The 22150-nt window shown below is 45.9% G+C and overlaps 12 protein-coding genes across 12 annotated transcripts; 3 read left to right on the forward strand and 9 right to left on the reverse strand.

The window, feature by feature from the left end:
* Positions 1–852: 852 nt before the first annotated feature.
* PADG_07513 (membrane insertase OXA1) lies at positions 853–2577 on the reverse strand (the record flags this gene model as incomplete). The annotated part of the gene is made up of 3 exons (XM_010764578.1): positions 853–1455; positions 1555–2358; positions 2440–2577. 3 exons carry the CDS (start codon positions 2575–2577, stop codon positions 853–855), a joined length of 1545 nt encoding a protein of 514 aa, XP_010762880.1.
* Positions 2578–3088: 511 nt separating this feature from the next.
* Positions 3089–3606, reverse strand: PADG_07514 (uncharacterized protein; the record flags this gene model as incomplete). Its single annotated transcript, XM_010764579.1, has 2 exons — positions 3089–3208; positions 3319–3606. The coding sequence occupies 2 exons, from the start codon at positions 3604–3606 to the stop codon at positions 3089–3091; spliced, it is 408 nt and encodes a 135-aa protein (XP_010762881.1).
* Positions 3607–4323: 717 nt separating this feature from the next.
* PADG_07515 (protein phosphatase regulator SHP1) lies at positions 4324–5663 on the forward strand (the record flags this gene model as incomplete). Its single annotated transcript, XM_010764580.1, has 3 exons — positions 4324–4398; positions 4484–4848; positions 4925–5663. 3 exons carry the CDS (start codon positions 4324–4326, stop codon positions 5661–5663), a joined length of 1179 nt encoding a protein of 392 aa, XP_010762882.1.
* Positions 5664–6124: 461 nt separating this feature from the next.
* PADG_07516 (cytosolic Fe-S cluster assembly factor cfd1) lies at positions 6125–7479 on the forward strand (the record flags this gene model as incomplete). Its single annotated transcript, XM_010764581.1, has 2 exons — positions 6125–6157; positions 6343–7479. The coding sequence occupies 2 exons, from the start codon at positions 6125–6127 to the stop codon at positions 7477–7479; spliced, it is 1170 nt and encodes a 389-aa protein (XP_010762883.1).
* Positions 7480–7986: 507 nt separating this feature from the next.
* PADG_07517 (uncharacterized protein) lies at positions 7987–9270 on the reverse strand (the record flags this gene model as incomplete). The annotated part of the gene is made up of 1 exon (XM_010764582.1): positions 7987–9270. The coding sequence occupies one exon, from the start codon at positions 9268–9270 to the stop codon at positions 7987–7989; it is 1284 nt and encodes a 427-aa protein (XP_010762884.1).
* A 1993-nt stretch (positions 9271–11263) lies between these two features.
* PADG_07518 (uncharacterized protein) lies at positions 11264–12193 on the forward strand (the record flags this gene model as incomplete). Its single annotated transcript, XM_010764466.1, has 1 exon — positions 11264–12193. The coding sequence occupies one exon, from the start codon at positions 11264–11266 to the stop codon at positions 12191–12193; it is 930 nt and encodes a 309-aa protein (XP_010762768.1).
* A 198-nt stretch (positions 12194–12391) lies between these two features.
* Positions 12392–13501, reverse strand: PADG_07519 (ribosomal protein L1; the record flags this gene model as incomplete). Its single annotated transcript, XM_010764583.1, has 3 exons — positions 12392–12484; positions 12588–13149; positions 13269–13501. 3 exons carry the CDS (start codon positions 13499–13501, stop codon positions 12392–12394), a joined length of 888 nt encoding a protein of 295 aa, XP_010762885.1.
* A 1240-nt stretch (positions 13502–14741) lies between these two features.
* On the reverse strand, positions 14742–15951 carry PADG_07520 (uncharacterized protein; the record flags this gene model as incomplete). Its single annotated transcript, XM_010764584.1, has 3 exons — positions 14742–15348; positions 15442–15781; positions 15909–15951. The coding sequence occupies 3 exons, from the start codon at positions 15949–15951 to the stop codon at positions 14742–14744; spliced, it is 990 nt and encodes a 329-aa protein (XP_010762886.1).
* A 502-nt stretch (positions 15952–16453) lies between these two features.
* On the reverse strand, positions 16454–17582 carry PADG_07521 (uncharacterized protein; the record flags this gene model as incomplete). The annotated part of the gene is made up of 4 exons (XM_010764467.1): positions 16454–16898; positions 17032–17254; positions 17346–17467; positions 17539–17582. 4 exons carry the CDS (start codon positions 17580–17582, stop codon positions 16454–16456), a joined length of 834 nt encoding a protein of 277 aa, XP_010762769.1.
* Positions 17583–18802: 1220 nt separating this feature from the next.
* On the reverse strand, positions 18803–19074 carry PADG_12310 (uncharacterized protein; the record flags this gene model as incomplete). The annotated part of the gene is made up of 2 exons (XM_010764647.1): positions 18803–18843; positions 18888–19074. 2 exons carry the CDS (start codon positions 19072–19074, stop codon positions 18803–18805), a joined length of 228 nt encoding a protein of 75 aa, XP_010762949.1.
* A 1736-nt stretch (positions 19075–20810) lies between these two features.
* PADG_12311 (uncharacterized protein) lies at positions 20811–21059 on the reverse strand (the record flags this gene model as incomplete). The annotated part of the gene is made up of 1 exon (XM_010764648.1): positions 20811–21059. One exon carries the CDS (start codon positions 21057–21059, stop codon positions 20811–20813), a length of 249 nt encoding a protein of 82 aa, XP_010762950.1.
* A 34-nt stretch (positions 21060–21093) lies between these two features.
* Positions 21094–21672, reverse strand: PADG_12312 (uncharacterized protein; the record flags this gene model as incomplete). Its single annotated transcript, XM_010764649.1, has 2 exons — positions 21094–21456; positions 21487–21672. 2 exons carry the CDS (start codon positions 21670–21672, stop codon positions 21094–21096), a joined length of 549 nt encoding a protein of 182 aa, XP_010762951.1.
* Between the last annotated feature and the right edge of the window lie 478 nt (positions 21673–22150).

A 22150-nucleotide genomic window follows, 5' to 3' on the forward strand; every position in this document is an offset into this window, starting at 1 on the left:
GAATGGCAATAATATGTTTTTATCATTCATCGACTGGTTTATATAGAACGATTCTCACCAATTTTCTCGTCATGCCACTGCACTATCTTCTCATCCTGTTGTGGTGTTCTTTGTGAGGTTTCGGTGCATCTATGTATCTTCAAGCATGCCTTAGGGCCTGATTAGCTTCCTAGGTTATCTATTCCGTCTTTTGTCTTGTTGCAAATACCGAACCAGCATGCAGTGAAGATATAATTGCCATAGAAAATGTATATCATCCCTAAATGAATAAAAAAGAGGCACGAGGATCAATTGAATGCAAGTGGGCGAATAGGGAGAAGCCTCATAGGTATTGACGGGTTATGACATATTTCCCCGTACAATTTCTGCGTTTCCACTATGCTGTCTCAGCAATTACTTACTTCCATTTCTTTTATATCCTTCACCCGTATGTGCTATCCAGCGAGCATTTAAAGGATGCCTTTTTGATTAGACGTGTATAGATATGCTAAGATAGCAAGGGAGATAGATGGCCTCAGCGCTGACCAGCAGTGGGAGAAGAACTTATTAGTGACTAACGAAACGAGAGAAACATGAGAGGTGAGGATACACAAGGGATGTAAACGTGATAAATGTAGGATACGACAAGGAATAAAGAATCAGTTTGAGTAATCAGTCAAGCAATTAGATCTGAACCAAAACTATGGAAAAAGTATAGGAAAACAGATAATACATCCACTCCTACGCCATTTCAACAAATAAAGTACTGTACATATCAATTAGAAAATACAACATGGGGAAGGGTTAGATCTAATAGAAATAGGAGAAAGAGAGTCTGAAACAAGAAAAAACAGAAAAGAAAGGTCCACTCATTCATATCTCTTTCTGCTTCCTTTTATTCTCCACGACCTTCCGCCTATACTCCATCTGTCGCTCCTTATTTCGCGTTTCCCGCTCCAGAGCAAGCTCCTCCCTCCGCTTGTTCTCATAGGCATCAGCATCCTGAAGCTGCTTTTTAGTCATACGTACCTTAGGCGTGCCATCAGCAAACTTCTCCACTTTCTGGTTCTGCCCGACTATATCCTCCATCTTCTTCCTTGTGTCTTTTATAGAGTTTTGGCAACTGGAGATGAATCGATCTATAAAGCTGACTTTGGGCACTTGCTCGATATGTGAGGACGCTGTCGAGTTATCTCGCGGGGCTTCAATGATGCGCACTTTTGGGCCGGTTGGGGTGTTGGAGGATTGGTCAGGGCGCTTAGGGAACGGGGCCATTCCAAGGGCCCGACGGAAGGAATAGGAGTGAAAGGAGTAGGATTGCAGAATTGCTAGGACGGAGGTCGAGGCGAAGAAGATTTGAAGAATTCCTGGTAGAAATAATGTGCACACTGTTGATAGGACGGGTAGGCCGTAGAGTAAGAGGGGCTTGGCTGCCATCGCGGTTTGATCAGTTGACGAAGACACCTCGCCTCCGAGCTAATGGGATGATATTAGCATACTTGATATAAAAACCGCATGGGAGGATCTGGAGGTAATGAAAGCCTTTTTGATATTTATTTTTCTACATTAACGAACCTTGAATGTATAATGCATTAGCAGGCCCGTTGAGACCGGGAGGATAAAGAGTGGATCGTGCACCGTAACACTAGAAAGCCAAAGAAAGCTCTCTGAATCCAACCCCGGCACAGGTAAAGCAGACATGCCCCGCAAGACTCTGAAGGCTCCAAAATTGAGGGGAATCTGTATCATCGGATACGCCAGCTTCATCAACTTGATATTGTAATTTTCATTAATAATCCTCCGTGCACTCAGTGCACGCTGCATCCCAATAGTATCGTTTTCTCTATAGCATCGTTTAACCTCCTGCTGGATTGGCTGAGTTAGGTGCTTCACGCTTGCTACCTTGGCCGATGTATCAGACGCATCAATGGCGAACTTCAACATGGCCACACGTAGCAGAACCGCAGTCGTTATCGTAGCACCCACCCACGGCAATCCTCCATGGATATGTAGCGATTCCAAGATTGTTTCTATTAATAGTGAGGGGCCCCAGCCATAATCTAGGCCTATCGCCTTTAGATAGCCCAGCGTTTCAGGGATCTGGGAAATATCTATGCTGACAGGGTCGGCCACGGAAAGGGAATCAATTGACTCAACACCACTTGATAACGGGGGGTTTACGGTATCTATGGAATTGAGAGATGAGGGAGCACTGGTCGAGCTGGGGTTTGTCGTAGTGGAATTGAAACGGGGATTTGCTAGTCCCGCGAACTGGACGGCAACAGAGCTCCAGGAGGATGTCCTTAGAAGCCCAGTAGCATTGTGTATCGGATTCCGCAACTTCGATTGGAAGAACTTCCTTGTTGTGACTGTAGAGAGCTGGTACAGAAATAGTGGTCAGTAACTCAGATGCCGCAACCTCAATATAGAAGAAGACTTGGGGAGGAATAGAAGACGGACATGTCTAGTGGAGGGTGGTGCAGCGAGCATTGTCCGTCTGGTTACACCAGATACAGATACAGCGGCCCATGGCCTGACGCCTGTCTTGCCCAGCATAATAAGGAGAATAGGAAGCCGTGCAAAATGTGAGCCTGACATCGTGCCCGTGTTGTTGGGCCTGGTATGTTGGTGTTGAGTTATTCCGAAGTCCACCAAAAAATTTGATGAGGATCCATATCGGCGATGCTCTCTTTTTTGTTCGCTGTTTCGGGGAAGGTTAGCCGACTCCGCAAAATCTCTCTCAACGGAACAATTTATTATTTAAATAAAAACAACCAAAACAAAAGGGTATATTTAAATAGGAGATATAGACCAGTAAGATTTAACGGAAAATAGTGAGGTGATCTACAGGCAGCGATCTTATTCACTAATTTCTATCCATGTTCGTCCTTGTTCATTCCCTATAGTTACAAACTGGCAGTTGAAGCTCCTACACGCCATTCGCCAATCCCAGATTTCAACCTGCATACGAGGGATGAATCGAAGCTATTATGAAATGTACATGTGCGGTAGAGAGAAAGATGCAATCAAATGAGGACAGCTAATATTTTACCGCGGAGAAATGCGTTCTCATTCTACAACCAAATGAATACGGAGGACAATCACGGGCTCAGTCCAGCAAGGCCACTTCTTCCAGATCATATCTATTCCGTGGCGGCTTTTCGCGGGGAGCCTCACGGACTTCAATACCAGGACCAAGCGGATGTGATCGCCGATGAGTGGGGAATATCTAAATGAGCGCAGGCAGGTGATTTTAGTTGCGTTATTCGTGAAGTAGATAACTCGAATAGAATGGCAACTCCCACTCCACCGCCGCCTCGACCCCAATATCTTTCTTACCTTGGTACCCAACCATCCTAACCTAAACGCAGCCTCGTGTGCCAGCAGCTCACCAAATCCCAGCATCAGGCCGTTGATAAATGGGAGGAGAAGATTGATAGCCGCACCTCGTAGTAGACCCCACAGCGTGGGAGGCTTGTAGAGAACGACGGGAGAACTTGACGTGGAAGGGGGTGACAGGGAGGATAGATCGTTATTTGCAGAGTAGTTTTCCGAGTCCGAGGGCACGATCAAGGTGGAGTCGTACAAGTCTATCCGCGATTGTGAGGGGATCTCGTCTGACGGCATCGTTGGAGTTGTGTAAGGAGGAAGGGGAGGGGAAGAGGAGGGAGGTTATTTGTCGGGAAGCAAATGCTGCTGGGAAGATATCGAAGCAAGGACTTGATTGGCCGGCAAGAGTAAAAAGGAATGGGGAACCCGCGAAGTGTATGTTATGCGGTGTATAAGTTGATTGTTAGATGGTTGATAACTTGATATGTTGACGATATTCTGTTTGGTTCTTGATTTCACCGAACAAGCAAAGAGCAGCTCAAGGTCACATGATGCTTAATACTCTGTCTAGACATATATGTATATATATACAACTCCCGCAACTGTCCTCAAGAACAGGTCATGGTCAGGGTTTATCATCACTCTGATTTCTTGACCTATATGAGCATATCCCACCAACAGATCAACATACCTAGGTACTTGAGTGCTCAGAATTGTGATTTCATTGGTTAAGTTAAGTCCCTCTTCAGTTTTCCGGGATGCTGATATAATCACAGCCAGGCAACTGTGACGTTCCTGTGCATGTTCAACCGCCAAACACTTAACTTCACGGGCTCAAACAGAGAGACAACAACAGTTCTTATACATCTCCTCTGTATCTTCAACTCTGGTTCTCTGCTCTTCAGTTCCTGTCGAGCTCCTGCCGCACCTTCGGCTCTTCTTTAGCTATATTTGGTGTTCTAATCTGGTGGTGGAGAGCTTCGTGATCAGCACCTAGATCTCCTGTTACATAGCATGGACCTTCAGCAGGAGGAGCAGGATGTTCTGATCTCTCAACTCTCCGGTATTACGGGAATTTCTCCTGCACAGGTAAGATCTTCTTTGGTTGTGCATGTGCATGTGCAAGCATCTCTAATGTTCATCGTAACTCTTTCATTTTGGGATTGTCGGACAGGCCAGAGAGTTCCTGGTGACGAGCAACTGGGACCTGGAGACCGCGCTTGAGGAGTTCTATCGCGACCAAGATGATAACACGCAAGACGGCCATGGATACAACGACGAATCGGCACAGCCATCAGGTGGTGGTCGAACACTTGGTGGTGCAGCAACCTCTCCTTCCTTTGATGCTGCTACGCGCAATGCCACCAAGAAGAAGTTTGCGACCCTCGGCGATCTAGGTGCGGGTGATAATGGAGCTCATGATCACAGCGATGACGACAGTGATGAAGGGCAGGATATGTTTGCTGGAGGGGAGAAGTCAGGCCTGGCAGTTCAAAACCCGGATGATATCAAACAGAAAATCATAGAGAAGGCGAGAAGGTGCGCAATCTTGATATATATATATTTCTCTCAAGCTTGAACAAAGGGGAGGCTACTAACATGCCTTGCACAATAGGTCAGCACCAAGAGCGGCAGATGTCTTAAAACCGAGAAGCTCGCATTTCACGGGCGCCGCGCGTACTCTTGGAGGAGACGACACACCAAGCCAATTTATCCCCGACCCAAATGCTAATCGCCCCCTAAGAGCCCAGCGCGTTAGCCGAATACTTCACTTCTGGGCAGATGGGTTCTCAGTAGACGACGGTGACCTCTACAGATCGGATGACCCTCGCAATGCAGAGATATTGAATGGCATCCGACAAGGACGTGCACCACTCTCGATAATGAATGTGCAGGTGGGACAATCGGTTGATGTAGAGATAAAACAACACGATGAGAAATACGTAAAGCCAAAACCCAAGTACAAACCATTTTCAGGAAGCGGACAGCGACTTGGCAGCCCAACACCTGGTCCTACACAATCTCCATCCTCCGCGCCTGCAACTGCACTTCCAGCAGCAGAAGCGGAACAGCAGTCCCCAGGACCTGAAGGGCCTAAGATAGATGAGTCGCAGCCGACAGTCACGTTCCAAATAAGATTAGGAGATGGCACGCGGTTAGTCACCCGATTCAACACTACGAACACCATTGGAGACGTATACTCGTTCGTGACCGCTTCAAGTCCCGCCAGCCGGCAACGACCGTGGGTGCTGATGACGACGTTCCCTAGCATGGAACTAACTGATAAGGAAGCGGTCATAGGAGACCTCAAGGAATACAAGCGTGGGGGGGTTGTGGTACAGAAATGGACGTGATATCCATTCTAAACTGTATCAGGCGTGACTCTAAGACTCTTATTTAACGCTTGTTTTGTTACTGTGGGAGCTGAACGGCTGGAAAGCAGATAACTTTTGGCAAAGCATGGTAGATACAACTAATTATGATAAATAAATAAATAGAATGGAACTTAAAATGGACCATTGACCTGCGAGTCATAACACCTACATACATACATTTCACTTTTCATGAAGCGGTAAATTGGTGGATTTGTGGTTGTAGTTAGCTACTGTCATTATCCTGATGGCTGGTTTGTATCCCGCACCCGACGACGCCACTCCGCTGCTTAATAAATAATCCCAAAAAAATTCAAGAAGAGATCAGAGCCTCACAGACAACAATAACAATGCTCCTACTAAACATTTCTCCTACTAAACATTGCTTAATGACTTTAACTCCTCATTACTTGAATAATCACAGTTAACACTACCATTCCAGAATGCCGCTGGACGGCATCAAAAACATTGTCCTGGTAAGCCATATTTTACCCCCCCCCCCCCCCCCCCACAAACCACCTCCCCGTGCCGCCCATCATGACATGACCTTAGGTATTCCCAATGATGGCGTCCTACCGATAAACAAGAAACAAGAAAGACCCCAAATGCTACCCTCCCCATACTTCATTCCTTATTCCCAGCTAACCAACGGTTGATTCAGGTCCTATCTGGCAAAGGTGGCGTAGGAAAATCCTCCGTGACCCTGCAACTGGCACTAGCCCTTACCCTCCAGGGGCGATCGGTGGGCATTCTCGATGTCGACCTGACAGGTCCCTCCATACCGCGCCTGGTCGGCAAGGAAGATGCGAAAATCACTCAGGCGCCTGGTGGCTGGGTGCCCGTTTTGGTCCATCCTGCTGCCCCTGGCCCTGCTTCTACCTCTGATAACTCCTCCGTCGCATCGCCACACCCTCCATCCTCCGCTGTCGGCGCTGGCGCTGGCGCCACTACAGATACAGATACAGTTACGGATATAAGCACAGGGCCGTCGCAGCCTTCCACAGCAACAATAATAAATACAGATACAAATACAAATAGAAGCACAAGCGCACAACAACCACCCTCTTCCCAATCTCCTCCTACCCAATCGACCCCACGAGGCTCCCTCCGCTGCATATCCCTAGGCTTCCTCCTCCACGACCGCGGCGACGCTGTAATCTGGCGCGGCCCCAAAAAGACAGCAATGATCCGACAATTCCTCACTGACGTTCTATGGGGTGAGACCGATTACCTACTCATCGACACGCCGCCTGGAACCAGCGACGAACACATCGCGCTCGCAGAGCAATTACTCACAATAGCATCCACGACATCTACAAATTCCTCACAGCAGCAGCAGCAGAGGAGCCAACCGCTCCTCACCGGCGCCATCCTCGTAACGACACCACAAGCCATCTCGACCGCAGACGTGCGGAAGGAACTCAACTTCTGCGCCAAGACGTGCATTCCTGTCATTGGCGTTGTGGAAAATATGTCCGGCTACTCGTGTCCATGCTGTGGCGAGGTGACGAATGTGTTTTCTAGTGGCGGGGGGAGGGCTATGGCGGAGGAGATGGGGGTGAGGTTTTTAGGGGCTGTGCCGATTGATGTTGGGTTTGGGGAGATGGTGGAGGGGGTTGGTGGGAGGGGCGAGGGAGAGGCCGATGGCGTGGTTCGGAATGGGATTGGGGGTGGGAATGCGGGCGAGCGTGAGGGTGGAGAGTTGTTAGTGGAGAGGTATCGGAAGTGTTGGTCGAGACCTCTGTTCGAGGAGTTTGCGAAGACGATTATTCAGGAGGCGGAGCGGAGCGGGGAGTGAGGTTTGGAACACAGCATTTTCTTTTTTTGTCGTCCATTCCATTGCATTCTGCATTTTCTTGCGATTCTATGCGATTAATTTATACCTCATATTGTTTTCTTATCTTGGATGGATTGCATAGAAGTTATAAAAGCTGCAGTTATATGTACAACAGACAAAAATCCGGTTGCATAATGATTGTGATTGTATTACGTATAACGTGAATAGCTTGCGCTAGATGCATGTATGAAATATTCGATTTTGATTAGGAAATGCACATTACGAGGAAGCAGAATCGCCCAGGGGAGCTTGGTACATAGAAACCTCTTAGAAGAAGGGAGATACGAAAGAAATATGGAATCGTAAATCGTTAGACATTATACAGTCACCCTTGAAAACCAAGAAAGGGTATATAAAATGAAATGCAAAAACATCGAGGATATATGGTAATGGAACTAGAAGGAAATCCGATAGGTCGTCTCAATGTTGAAAACCGTGCTCACGAGAAACTGAGGCATGCCAAAACGACTATGCATTTCCAGCCGACACCGCACCTGAAATGCTACTGTGTTGCCTCTGGAGAACGTCACGAAGCCTCATTTCAGCAGTTTGGGAAGGTACTGAGTCACCAGCTCTATCAAGGCGGTGCCCTACGTTTCTAAACCATGAGAGCAGTCCCTGCAGATCAGAGAGGGACGACAGTCTTTCAACTCGAATTCGCAATAGAAGTGAATCGTCCATGGCAGGATTCCTTGAATAATCATCTGTCTCCCCAGAAGTCTCGCGATGGTATGACTCCCAAGACGTGTCCATTAGATAAGTTCCGTCTGCCTGAGCATCCAAGTGTACTTCTGAGACAACGGGTTGCGTCGAGATACTGTGGTGATGTTGACGCCTATGTTCCGTGCCTCGTCCAAGCAAAGACCAGTCAAAACTGTGTCTGGGATGTCTACCCTCGCTGGTCAGTAGCAAAGATTGGGTCCCTGTTTCACACGAGGAATTTCTAGGTGGTATAACAGTTTGTTGAGAGGATGGATCTGGACTCCAGTTAGGGAGCATGGTAGATCCATAGGGTAATGCACCAGTGTCTTCGTGCGCATTCACTAGCAAATGGTATGTAGACAAGAACGGATTCCGTTCGCCAAACGTGCTGGTATCATCCCCTAGGATGACAATGTTTTGGTCAACCAGCCTTTCGCTACTTGAGCTAGCTTCCTCGACAGGTAGAAGGCCGGGATCTGCTGATCTGCCAGAAGCGCGAATTTCCCCCAGAGGCGGGCGATGACTTCCATACTCATTCGCAAGACTCAGCTTGCTTCTTCCACATATTTCAGCGATAGCATCAAGTGTACTTTGAATATCAGGCTCAATTGCCCGGAGAATTCCATCAATGCTGAAATCCTGAACAGATGGTATCTGTACAGATAACCTATCTGCGGCAGATCCGTTTGCTAGAAGACCTGATCCTTGTGACATGGCAGACGGCCGTATCTGAGCATCGGCTTCGGCGGAATAAGTCCTCACTATGACAGGTTGGGAGGGGAGAGATGACCGGCTGCTAGCAGAAGTAGTATGGCGGTGTATACGGTGAAACGGGCGCGGGAGGCCATTCAGTTGACGTAGAGCTGCTGTGCGACGTGCAAGAGTGGACTCGTCAAGAGGAGAAGAAGAAACAGCAGGGTCAAACAGACGGGTACATCCACGAGATGTTACTGGAGTGTGATTGAGCCACGGCTGGGGAGGGAGGGACGAGGAAAGTCGCTGGCCGTCAAGGAGGAGGGAGGAGTTGACGTTGTCTGACCTGGTATCCATCTTGACAAGTATTCATGGGAGGGGCACTTCTCTTATAGTAGGCAGGAGAATAGACGCTGGTCCTGTAATATCGCAGCGCGACTCTACCCAAGTAGCGGTATTATCGAACAGAGCGTGCAGGCTGTCATAAGGGAGGGTGGTATAGAGCGACGAACAGGTAGCTAGGTATGTTTTGGGGGGGGGCGGAGCAGGTTACGAAGATTCAAGCAGGTAATAAGACCGGCATACATTGGCCTGACAGATGGAGACGAAACTGGGGTCCATCCAAGGTGCATTTGTTCAGAGACCCTGAGGCCTATCCACATCGACGCTGCTGGTGAGATGCAGAGGATGAGTTGTCATTGCGATTGTTAGCGGCAGAGTGGGGGCAGGAAGAAGACCTGGCGTCCCAGACGTAACTAGTTAATCCACCACCGAAATATTCGGACATCTCTCTCATAGTTACACACGATGCATCCCAATTCAGCCAAAATGTCAATCCCCAAAGTCAATAAAGCTTTCTATCGAGAGAGCAGCATTCCTTTTACGTCAAAGCTTTAGAAAAAGGCCAAATTTCAAGTGTCTGAGCTGCTGCTTGCATGTACAATGTCTCTAACTCAAGTCTAACTGAATGATTAAATGGATTGTATGACAAAAGTTCAGTTCAGCAATCAAAACTAACCCTCTAGAGACATCAGATTTTGTTCGGTAACTAAACATTATTGATGGAGTGAGTGAGATTGAACTCTCTGAGTAAGCAGTGTATAAGAAACGGTTCACTCACTAACTAATCTTCTTCTTTCAATTAAGACAAATCTGCATCTTTTATCACTGTTGATATCAGGTTGGTCTATTAAACTAATTATTATTAGTTAGTTATAGCGTAGCTAGCACCTCACAGAACGAACTTATATACGCGCATCAACTCAATTACATGATCATTAATAAACTTTGTGAGAAGATTTCGAGATTAATATTATAAATATTATGTAGAATAATAGTATGTAGAATTTTCATCGTAAAAGTTTTTAATAAAAGTTAATAATATAATTATTAAATTAGAAAAAACCTTTAAAGTTTATACAATTTAAAAAAAATATACATGAAGTTATATATGTTTATTTATAATTATTATATTGATTGTCACGGTCACAGGATCTATGTGAAATTCCATTCTTCCCACCTTTATATGAGATGGTTGTATAGATCATCGCTGTAGAAGGCTATGAGAAACACACCACGAATGACGCCCAGGAGGCGCCCCGACCCCGCTGATCAGGTAGGACGCATGTATCACAATTCCATGAAGGAAGGGAGCTTGATAGAAGATAGCTATCTGACCCACTGTTCAGAGGGTCAGCGATTCGTTCTCAATATATCAGAGTTACTGGAATACGCATACAATTCTCTATACAATCACTTGTGCCCTCGATTCTTAGTTACCTCTTCGATTTGTAGGCATCCCCTCGTCTGCTCCCTTAACTAGTCAAGCCCACCCGCGTTCGGCTTCCTCTAACCTATGCTACGTGACTTCAATGTTGACTCCCCGTCTCGGCGCCGCCTCGTTACACTAATCAATGTTTAAAACAATATTATATGTTATATTTAGTAGCTTACAAACATATATATAGCCATGATTATTCAAAGCACAGAATTTCTACTCCAGGAAATCTATTATTCTGTGGATGATAGCAATGTTATATATATGAGCTCCTGCTATGGTACCGCGCTTAACCACAATGCGCTATTCATAATTGGAAATAAATTTAGCGCGAGCCTCCGGGCCGCAGTTAGGGGATTAGATACCCGCGTTCCGCTCAGCCCAACTTCAGCCGTTCCTAGATACCCACTTCATCTCCGACTCTGGTTAATTTGTCCTGACTGTTCAGGAGAGTCAGACGAATAGAAAAGAGATGTAAAAATTACACAATGGCCTCCAGATTTTTTGTATGTTCCTCCTCCCTCTCTTGAAGTATAATCTGGCCTCAGAACACACATTCCCGCAACTGACCTTATGCCGAACATACACATACAGTTCGGCAACCCAGACGACTCTGACTCCGACTCCGTCCTAAGTGGCGCTAATTACACCGATTCGAACCTCCCGTTCCCCAAGCCTCTGTCGCGCTCATCATTCCTCTCCCCGACCTTCGACCCAGCCACCTTCCTCTCCTCGCTGACAAACCGCCACCAGACCCTCTCCGACCTACAAACTGAACTACGTGAGCTTAGCCAGTCGCTCAACAACGAGCTCCTCGACCTTGTCAATGAGAACTATCAAGACTTTCTGTCACTGGGCAGCGCGCTGAGGGGTGGCGAAGAGAAGGTTGAGCAAGTTAGAGTCGGGCTGTTAGGTTTTCAGAGGGATGTTAAGGGACTGCGGGATTTGTTTGAAAAGAGGGTTGGGGAGGTGGCGGAGTTGATAGAGGAGAAGAAGAAGCTGAGGAAGGGGATTATGGTTGCCCATGAATTGTTGGACGTTGAGGATAGTATTGGAGAGTTGGAGGAGTCGCTTATGATTGTTGATGGACGTGGGGAGAAAGCTTCGGGGACTGATGCTGATGAAGATGACTCGGATTGGATTATCGAGAGTGAAATGGAAGAAAGTGACGGGGGCGGTGGTGGTGGTGGTGATGATGATGCTGCGGGGAGTGGGAGTGACGGTGGCGGCGCACCAACCGTGTCCTTGTCCAGACTGGAACGACATATACAAAAGTATCTGTATATCAGGACGATTAGTGGGAGGGTGGGTGATAGTCATCCTTTCATTGCCCAGCAAGAGGGCAGGATGGGGAAGATAAAAACCGCGTTGTTGCTGGATTTGAAAATTGCCTTGCGACAAGCGAAGAATCGACCGCAAAAGCTCCAGGCCGTTACGCGCTTGTATGAGCTGCTTGGGGAAAAGACGCAGGATGGTGACAGCGTAGAAACTGCGATGCAATAGCTGGGAATTAGGGGTATTTCACCCGTTGTTTTGCATCAACAAAGACATGATAAGAATTCGGCATGGCAGGCCATGGTGTTTTAGGAGTTTATGTGGTTTTTTTATTTATTTAGTCTATCAAAAGGGGTACCATAGAACGCCATGTATTTAAAACCAGGGAATGAAGACAAATATTTATACATATTCTATGACAGCAACTTAATTGCCCGTGAGTGCTTGTACCGGAGGGGAATCCGGACTTCTGAAATCCCCATTCAAACTAAAACCTGGAGAGTTGGTTGAGCTCAATACCTTTTTTGGCCACTAGTTAGGACATTGCGTGCGCTTCCATATAAAATTATTTTTTTAAAAAAAAAAAAAAAAATTGGCAGAAGGGATTCAGATAACGACATACCACTTCCAAAATTTCCTTCGACGAATCATCCACTGCAGCAGCATCCTTTTTCAACTGTGAGATAAACGTGACAATATTCTGCTTCAGTTGATCAGGCGAAAAGCCCAGCTGCCCAATAGCAAGTCTTACAACTCCCATCCTTTCTCGATAGGTCGTGCTGCCACGCATACTCCGCACCGTTCTAGCAATGTTATCCACCACAGTGCCCATTTTGGCGCTGGGCATCAGACCCTTAGGACCGAGAATGCGTCCCAAGCCAGCTTTATTCATGGCCGCCAAACTCGACGTGTGGCAGATGCAGATATCAAAATTGATATTTTCTTTTTTAATTTGTTCGAAGACTTCTTCTTGGCCTATTACTTCCGCTCCAACTGAGGCAGCTTCCTTTGCGGCGCGGGAATCTGGAGGGCAGATCACGCACACGCGGGCGACAGGTTGGACGGAGTGCGGAAGACGGACCTGGTTGCGGATGACGGTACCGCCTCTGTTTGAGCGTAGGCGGACGTGGATTTCGTATTTGACGGATGAGAGTGGCCTTCCTACTTCGAAAGCGCGGATCCATCTAGTGGTGCAAAACCGGAATTGAATTAGCTGATTATTCGTTTCATGCTGTTTACTTTTTAAATCCGTTAAAGCTTGGTTGGTTCGCTAGCCAATTGGGCCAAGTAAAGGAAAGTATACCTCATTGCATCGCAGAGGGTGAATTGAACCGCATCTTTCATATTATGCTGAATGTAAGTCTTGTATTTCTTCTTCGCCTTGGTGCTCTTTTTCGCCTGTGTTTGGGCATATCGGGACTGTTGTTGTACGGGAAATAAGAAGGGGAGGGTAGTGGGATTGGGTTGTATGGGGGGCCGGAATGCAGATACGATGCCCCTTCTTAGAGACGACATGTATCTACTGGGAGCTGCCATGTTGCCCGTCAAAGGGAGGGTGTCCTTGATTCTCTATCTCTATCGTTTTGCTGTTGCGGAAGCTGGAGCGGAATTTCGAAAACGGTTTTGGCCGGGTGAAAGTTATTCCGGCAGCTTAAGAATATGGAAGTTAACTTCGACATCTCAACGTCATCTTTACTGTGGATCGGGACGGTTTTACACTCCCCTGAATCCAAGCAATGGCATAGGCCAAGTCGGAAGTTTTCAATAGAAAATAAGGATTGACATCTGGAGCTCAATTGAATGAACCTTCAATGCTAAAACTTAAGCTCACCAGAACGATGTCTCAATTGCTGCCAGTTTGATTATAGTGTCCATTCTGATAGATCGGATGGATATCTTGACCTATTGTTGGAGCTTTTGCTGTCAAATTATATTATTATAACATGGAAAGCATGATTCATTACTGTGATTTTCAACATTTTATTCCCTCAGGGAGCCTCTGAACCCATTATCGATATCTTCTCAGATCCATGGACTAATACCAGAGGCCGAGCTATCTTCTCTGCGGCAGATCGACGCCCCAGAGTCCAATTCTTGGAATTGGATGCATCTCTTTCTCCATTGTAAAAATATTGCTGCTGTTCATAGGAACCACTGGCTCTTGACTTCCAATTTTGCTGAATAATATGATTTTGCCGTGCTTTTTTTAAAAGTAGGGATGAGCATCACTTTATAATACTCTAGACGTTGACCATGTAGGGTACTGGATGGGTGTAGTGCCTTCTAGGCTAGATTCCCATAAAGTTTGATCTTCAGCGCCGTGGAGAAAGACTCTAGAAATCCACCATGCGACTACAAGCGGTTCCGCGCATCACCCAGATCAGTCCTATATCCCAAGATCCAAAACTTTTCCCAAGTCCAATTTGGCAGCCTGCGCAAGATATACCATGTTCAACATCATCACTTCTGGTATCAAGGCATGGCAGGCGATGGCAACTATGTATCGTAGGACTTCTTTCTCAAACTATCTTGGTTTGTTCTGTCCCGACCATCACTAGTGATAAGATAAATTTGCCCTAAACAAAGCTTATCCGCGATGCATCACAGAATTCTCAGAGCAATCTCTGATCAAAGCCACACTTAACCTCATTCCCTGTAAAATAAGTTTAAACTCATATGCATGTGAATTGAAACAGCTCATACCATCGGAATAAACTGATCTTGAAGTGACGTGCATTTTGCCGTTTCCAAATAACGAAGAGGGATATATGCGTATCTATTTAGATATTCCCACAACCTTCTCTAAGGCAACATAATTCTCAATATTCTCCGGGACGACATCAGCTACTTTTAGAACATCAATCACCCCTTCAACAATAGACTTATCAACGCCTCTCGTTCCATCCTTTACAAACCGTACGTCTTTAAGCCATTCTCTAGCATCTTCCTCAATATACGTGCAACCTAGTTCACCCGTGCCTAGCAATTTGACAACCTGCTCTTTGTCGGCCTCGAAGGCAGCAATACCGTTATCCAGGGCATCGAAAAGTTGAGTGAGTCGCTCGTCTTGCGCTGGGGAAGGAAATGTAGAAGTGGAAGCAGCAATGTGCCATGAAGGCCAGGGAGTGAAGATCTCTCCGATTTTCTTTAGAGGAGGGTTTGGATTGATTTCCAATGGGTGGAAGTAAGGCTTCGTAGTGAATTGTTCCCACATGAAGAAATCGGCGGATGGGGATGGAATGGCTGAAGGGCTTAAAGAATTGTACCCAGTAACTCCATCCCGGAGTGAGGGAAAGGGTCCCAGAACAACAGGTCTAAGTGGTGATGAGGTTGACGACCAGTTTTGCTGTTGGGCTAGAACAGATGACATGATATGAGAACCGCTGGAGCGATGATGATTTGTTAGCCCTTCAATAATATAATGGAGTAATGGACACTGTTATATCAAACAATTTTTGTTCAGATGGACTACTAACCTCCCCAATCGGCTTACTCCAACACGCCCTCCTTTCAAGTCGCTCACCCCGTTAATCTCCGTTCGATTCCTTCCTGACACGATAGCCCATCTCAGTGGGGTTTCTACCCATTGTCCTACAATTTTATACCCCCCATCTACCTCACCATTTTCCAATTGCGTTTTACCAACTAACCCGGCCACCCAGCCTTCAGTTAATCCGATGCCAATATCAATTTCATTTTCGCGCAGGGAGGTTATCATATGTCCTGTCCCAGACGGAAATGGTTTGATGGTCACATTGAATGGGAGGGAGGGGATAAACGACTTGAGAGCAAGGTGAAGAGGGGTTAGGTAGTGCTCTGCTCATTTTATCTGACATTATTAGCACGTAAATAATGCATGACGTCGGGGGGTTGGCGTTTAACGGAATAACATTAGTACCCGAGAATTCGGGAGAAATTGCGTCAGGAATTATACGTAACTTACCTGGCACAAAGCCAATTCTAATAGTGTCTCTTGATGAAGCCATGGACGGCAAGATATAATGGTATGGTGCAGAATAGGGGGGATGATGTTAAGGTGGTTGCAGAGAATTGTCTTTGCATGTTGTGAAGCTCTGGGTTCAGATGAGGGGAAGATATTGTTAATCTGGGATGGAGCTAACCGTGGGGAACCTGGCGCCTATTTAATCAATCTAATATCGTTATGTCCATCCCTGCTCATATTCGCAAAGATTTTTATCGCAGGGATGTTGATTTGGGATAATTAGCAATCGCTGATTACCGCAGATTGGTATGAAATATCCTTAGCCTGATACTGCTCCTCTAATTAAGAGAGGGCATATGGCCATTAAAATTTATATATGTCTAACTAACATTCAATATGACAGACAGAAACTGTCAAGAAAATGGGGGAAACAGAAGACATAGAAAACTAATGACATGTAAAGGAGAACGCCAAGGTCTATTTATGAGTAACATGTCAACATATTAAACCAGCAAGCCACAAAGATAGACCTCTCAAATAGCTAACTATGACAATCGCACATCGGTATCCTTCATCCCCCACCTACCATCACCATGATCAAACCTGCTAGTCGCCACAATCCGGTCAACATCAAGTTTTGCCGGGATCCCATTCCCGAACATCCAATATTGTACACCAAGGTAGCAGTCACAGATGCATTGCAAAATCGCACAAAGACGAAAAGCCCATGGGACTGAATGGGCATCGTAAAAGAAATATCCCATCTTCATTGCGTCTCCAAGAATCCACGACGCGAGCACGGAGACACGAAAGCCTTTGCAGGATTGCGCACGTTGGTTAGATATTATCTGTGGCACGGGGAGGAATGCTTCCACGCTTAATCCCGCAAAGCCAAGAAGTGCAATATAGGATTGCGATCGCGAGATGGGGCGGAGAAAGACGTGGATGATAAAGAGGGATGTGACGAAATAGGAGAGGAATGTCCAGTAACTGCAAATTAGAGCATAAGCAAACAAGTTTCAGGCCAAGTGATTATCGAATTTTATAGGCGTCGAAAAAAAACTCAAATGACGGAGATGAATCTTGAAAAACGGGTGATAAAAGGATTACGAAAGTAACGTACGGCCTATTAGCTCTCCACTGCCAAAAGTTATATGGTCTCGAGAAGCCCGCAGACAGACCTCCTGCCGATTGCCCACTAAACGGTAGATGTTCAATCCCGTCCTTTATCCCAGCTGGCGCTCGATTATCCAGGGCCACTTTTAGCAAAACCAATTGTACTCCGATCATGATGATTGCCTGATAGAGGAGCGCGAGCGAATAATAAGCGCCAAACCAGTAAAACACTCTAAAAGTGCAAAACGTTAGACCAGGGAAATGAGCCTCTGGGGACCAAAGGAGAAGAACTGGAATGGGCCAAGGGAAAGCAGGCCACACACTTTAATATCGAAGCCACAAGCATTATCAATGGAATATCCAGCGAAAATCCAGCAGAACTTTTCGTCCTATGTATGCTATATATTTGGTCTGAATACGACGTGAGGGGAGAAAGGACGAGGCTGCCAAAAAGTTTCATGTGAGAAATTAAGTATTTAGAATAACATCCTTGGGGTTTTGACAGGGTGCGTACAAAACTGACGCCGCATAGTCAAAGATAAGTGTGGTAAGCCACATTATGTCCCTTCCGCTGTTATTCGTTCAATATCGTTGCTAAAATTTGCGCTTCCTGTTGACGTTTTGAAATCCTCCTTTTTAACACCGAAGCCGTCGTCGTGCAATGCGACTCAATTGGTGTAGGTTTCAAGATATCAGGTTCATTTCTATGGAAATAAGAACCGAACGAGGGATTCTTTAAGGAGCCGTGAAGGACTTTCACGGAATGAACAGCAAATATGCAGAACCACGGGGCTTTTGTGAGGTGAGGGGAATGGGGGTTTTAAGGATTGGGGCTTTTAAGGATTGAGGCTTTTGTCGAGGATTTGAAAGGTCCCGGATTGGGATCATCGATCCAGATCCACTTCCTCCGAGTATGCGGGTCACGGAGCTTTCAAGGTATGCATACAAGAGAAGTCGGGGAGTGGTCTGCGGGTTGCGGTCAATCTTTACGTGGAACAGGGGATCGAAGGGATTTATCCATCCGTTATAAGCATGTTTTACAGCTGATTTGAAGTTATTCTCGTTATTACAAAATCGGACAAAGATAACTAATGTCCCATGGATGCGATGGGGCTGCCGTAAATTAGTGTTACCCTTATTACATAATATATTAGTTAATACAATTATCCCTGCCAAGCTGGCCCCACAGTCTTGGCATGGCTTCAGCCTCAAAACATATCTATATCAACCTCATCTCTATCATAACCCATTCAACATATTCTTATGCAACAAAGGGCAACTCCAATCATGGGATGTGAGCGGCCCTGGGTTATACGTGATTTGCGATCTGTGATTTACCATTTGATACCTTACCAAAGTATACATCACATTCTATACATCCAAATCACACATTAGTATGCAACGGAACCATCCCCTCGTCGGCCAGCAAGAGTTGGTAATGCTGTCAAAAATAGGAACTTTCTTTCCTTGATCACCAGGAAGGTCGGGGCACAGTTAGCTCCAGTTGAATAAAAGAGAATATTTTTCTAATAAACCCCGGCATTTCTTTCTTCGACTGCAGGTTCCCAATCTGCGGAACCTTGAATTGGTTTTGGTATTGGATATTGAATGACCATGCTCTATCCATTCATGCTGATCCTTGAGATAATGGTATGCTCTAAGATCACCTGAGTGAGCATGCCCTTTGAAGTTTCTACCCTTGCAGCCCGGCCACACAATCGGCCAAGGTGCCCACTGGCCTCCTCAGACTTGACTTCCTTATATGTGACCCCAGTTTATCAGACGTCCTTGCGAGTTGGGAGGACGTTGTTCCGAACACCTGGATAACGCACATCAGTCAAAATATCCGTATTTTGAACGCACATTCCCGAGGCTTGGACACTTCAGAATGGTACCGTAATTTCGAATCTTCTCTAACGCCCGCCTCCCGCGGGTGTTGGGTGAGAATCTGAACATGTTCGAATGCATATTCATCAGCGAGCCTATATACTTCATCGATATTATCTACAATCACATTCATTTTGAAAGCATGGCATGATGTACTTGTCATTGCTGTTGTAGAAACTTTTTCAAGAGCTTATCAATGTACCTGAAGTATCTGGTTTCCAGTTTCCCGGTGTCTTCTGCAGTTGTAATGATGACAGCGGGGGAATCTGGGCTGTGTTCAGCTTGCTAAAGGAGGTCAGTTGCGATAGTGAATCGATCCGCCTTGTTGCCTGCTACAATTAGGACTTCTGTGGTTTCCGCAAAGAGATCGATGCTAATTTCTCCAAGAGTTGCCTTTTTGTTTCTGCGACGAATACATTTCCTTGGCCAGCAATAAAGCCTATTTTTCGCGTTGTATCTGTGCCAATTGCCATTGCAGCAATCGCTTCACCTCCTCCAGGATAAATATCTCGTCAGCGCTACGCCAAATACATTGCAGCCACTGTTGCTTTAGGTACCTTCCCGTTTATCGGAGGTGTGCAACTAATTACATAGTCTCCTGCAGCAGCTTTATTGTTAGACACCTTTACAGTCTTTGAATGAATGATTGAATGGAAAACAATGGGCAATAACATACTCTCTCCCTGAACTAATCGGAATATTTTTTTGTCCCAGATGAACCCTCGGCTGAAGCTCAACTTTAAAATCGGTAATCGAATTTCGCTGGGCCTTAGCAGCAAATGCACTAACATTGATTCGAGGCTCTTTGATATTTTTAATCGTCTGCTCTGGGACTTCGCGATTACAGCTTGGATGTCATCGTCTGAAGGCTTAAAAGGGTCGGTTCCCAATGGTCAAACTTTGTAGAGTGACGGACAGCACTGTCACCATTGGATCGAATGTCCTCAATCACTCTATTGTCGGTACATCGGTACATCGATTACCGGGCTGTTGCCGGCGGCACCTAGTCCAGCTGTTATTTTGAGATAACGAACAATTTTTGTTTTTAAAATCGAACCTGCTTTGTTTCAACTTTTGTTCCTTTTGTAGACTGCTTGATCTAAGATCTTGGTGTACCAACCATTTTGCACAGGGGCGTGGGGGAACTTATCTGGAGGTGTTTTACCCCATGCCAAAACCTGTTATGCCGAACATATTGTAGCACACCGAATTTGTTTTACTTGGCCCTAGCACCAGCCCTTAAACTCCCTTGGAGATCTTCCAGCATGGTCTAAAGAAGCTAGAACAAGCTTTCACCTTACCATATTGACCTGATAACTAATAGTGGCTTGTTAGCGAAGTTCATGTCAAGCAGGTGGACTTTTTGTACAGAGGGCGGTTATTTCTGGGCAATGAAGAACACAATTCTTAAGGGACGACTTTGCAGGGAAATGAAATAGAAGCATGAAACCAAATCTGACTACCAAGAAATTCTCAATACAATTCTGGCACGTCGATCCATCTGATATCAATTCACCTGAAAGCAACGACAGCCATTTTCGCTTTCTTTCATCAATCATAAATATAAAAATATATCTCGCACATCATGTACAGACGTACAGTACAAAGTATTCATCTCTATATTTATTAATTCAACATTTCTTATCACTGTCACTTACTGCATCTTACTTACTCACTGGGTCAAAAAATCTCACCGGAACACCCTTGATCCGGACACCCAACAATCTCCATCCGATATTCCTGTGCCCCCAAATTCCCTACATACTCAATACGTTCATATTTCTGTACCACTCTAGACACCACATAACTAATCTCCGCTATTACAAAGTTTTGGCCAATGCAGATTCTCGGTCCCCCATTGAAAGGCAAATACATCCAGTGTTTTGGGTTCCATGATTCCTAACGTCCCGGCGAGAAGATACCTGGGTCTGCAAAGCTTTCAGAGGCGGGCGGATTTAGATCTTTGCGCCTATGTAAGGCCGGCGTCGAGTAGATAATGATATCACCCTTCAGTACTGTGATCGGCATATCATCGTTCGGACCACCGCCAATCGGCAAAACGGTGTCCGCGAGTGCAGTGCGACTGTTGAAAGGCAACGCTGGATACAGGCGCAGAATTTCATTGATATTATTGCAGAGGTATCTCATGTTTTTCAAGTTTTCATAAGAGGGAGCGCGGACTTCACCCAAAGTAGAGAACTTCAACGCGCAATTTGGCGTAGAGTTTGGGATAGTTGGATAGTTCATAGAAGGTCCAGGGGAGAGTGGAGGCTGTTGTGTCGCGGCCAGCAAGGAGGATGGCAACGATTTTATCACGGATCATTTTCGGATCGCGGGTGAAGAGGGCAAAGGAGTGCAAGAAGGTGAAAGAACTCTCGGAGCGGCTTAGTTGTTGCAATTCATCTTCAGGAAATTGGAGGGCTTTCCGGACGAAGGGGAGGACGAAGTTATCGATTACTTTGATGGCACGTTTGTAGGTAGATCTAAGATAGAAATGCTGAATGGTACTGTAGATGAAAAAGGCGTCTAGCATCGATCGTTTCGTCTTTATATATCAGCCAGAGTGCTTAGTTACCCTGACTGCAGTGACAAGCATCTGAAACCTTTGGACCTCCTTAAAGGCATCCACAAAGTTCCCCTTCGGGCATTCTAAGCTGTTGATTCCCTGTCCAAGCAAAAATTCCGTTGTCACGTCGATGATCAATCTATAGAACAGATCCATCAAGTCAAATCCCTCTACAGCACGGGGAAACAGACTCATCATGACTTTAGCCGCTCGAAGATATCCAAATCACTGACTCGATTCTTGATGAACATAGGCCGAATTAAGCTTCTGCTAGTCGACCATTTCTTCCCGTCTGTAGTGAAGATACTATCACCCAGAAATGGAGACCGCATACGATGGGACCCCGTGCCCTTGTTCTAGTCTGCAAATTTACTTGTCAGGATGGCCTTGATATGCTCGGGCTCACGGGTAAGAAAGCAACGCTGGTTTCCCCTTAAAATTCACCTCGAAGCAATTAGGGCATGCGGCAGTTCCAAATTCGTCAAGACTGTCATTAAAATTTCCAAGCAAGTTATTATTTCTCAATGCGTTTCCGGTCTCCAGCACCAATTTCAGAACCTGTAGACCGTGAGATACAGTTCATTTTCTCAGTATTTCATGGGAAGAGAGAAGAAGGAGACAAGTTCACGCGTAAAAAGGTTATTGGAGGAGACTGGTGTGTGGATTCCGCCTG

This window comes from Paracoccidioides brasiliensis (assembly GCF_000150735.1).
Source record: "Paracoccidioides brasiliensis Pb18 unplaced genomic scaffold supercont2.11, whole genome shotgun sequence".
NCBI classification, from domain to species: domain Eukaryota; kingdom Fungi; phylum Ascomycota; class Eurotiomycetes; order Onygenales; family Ajellomycetaceae; genus Paracoccidioides; species Paracoccidioides brasiliensis.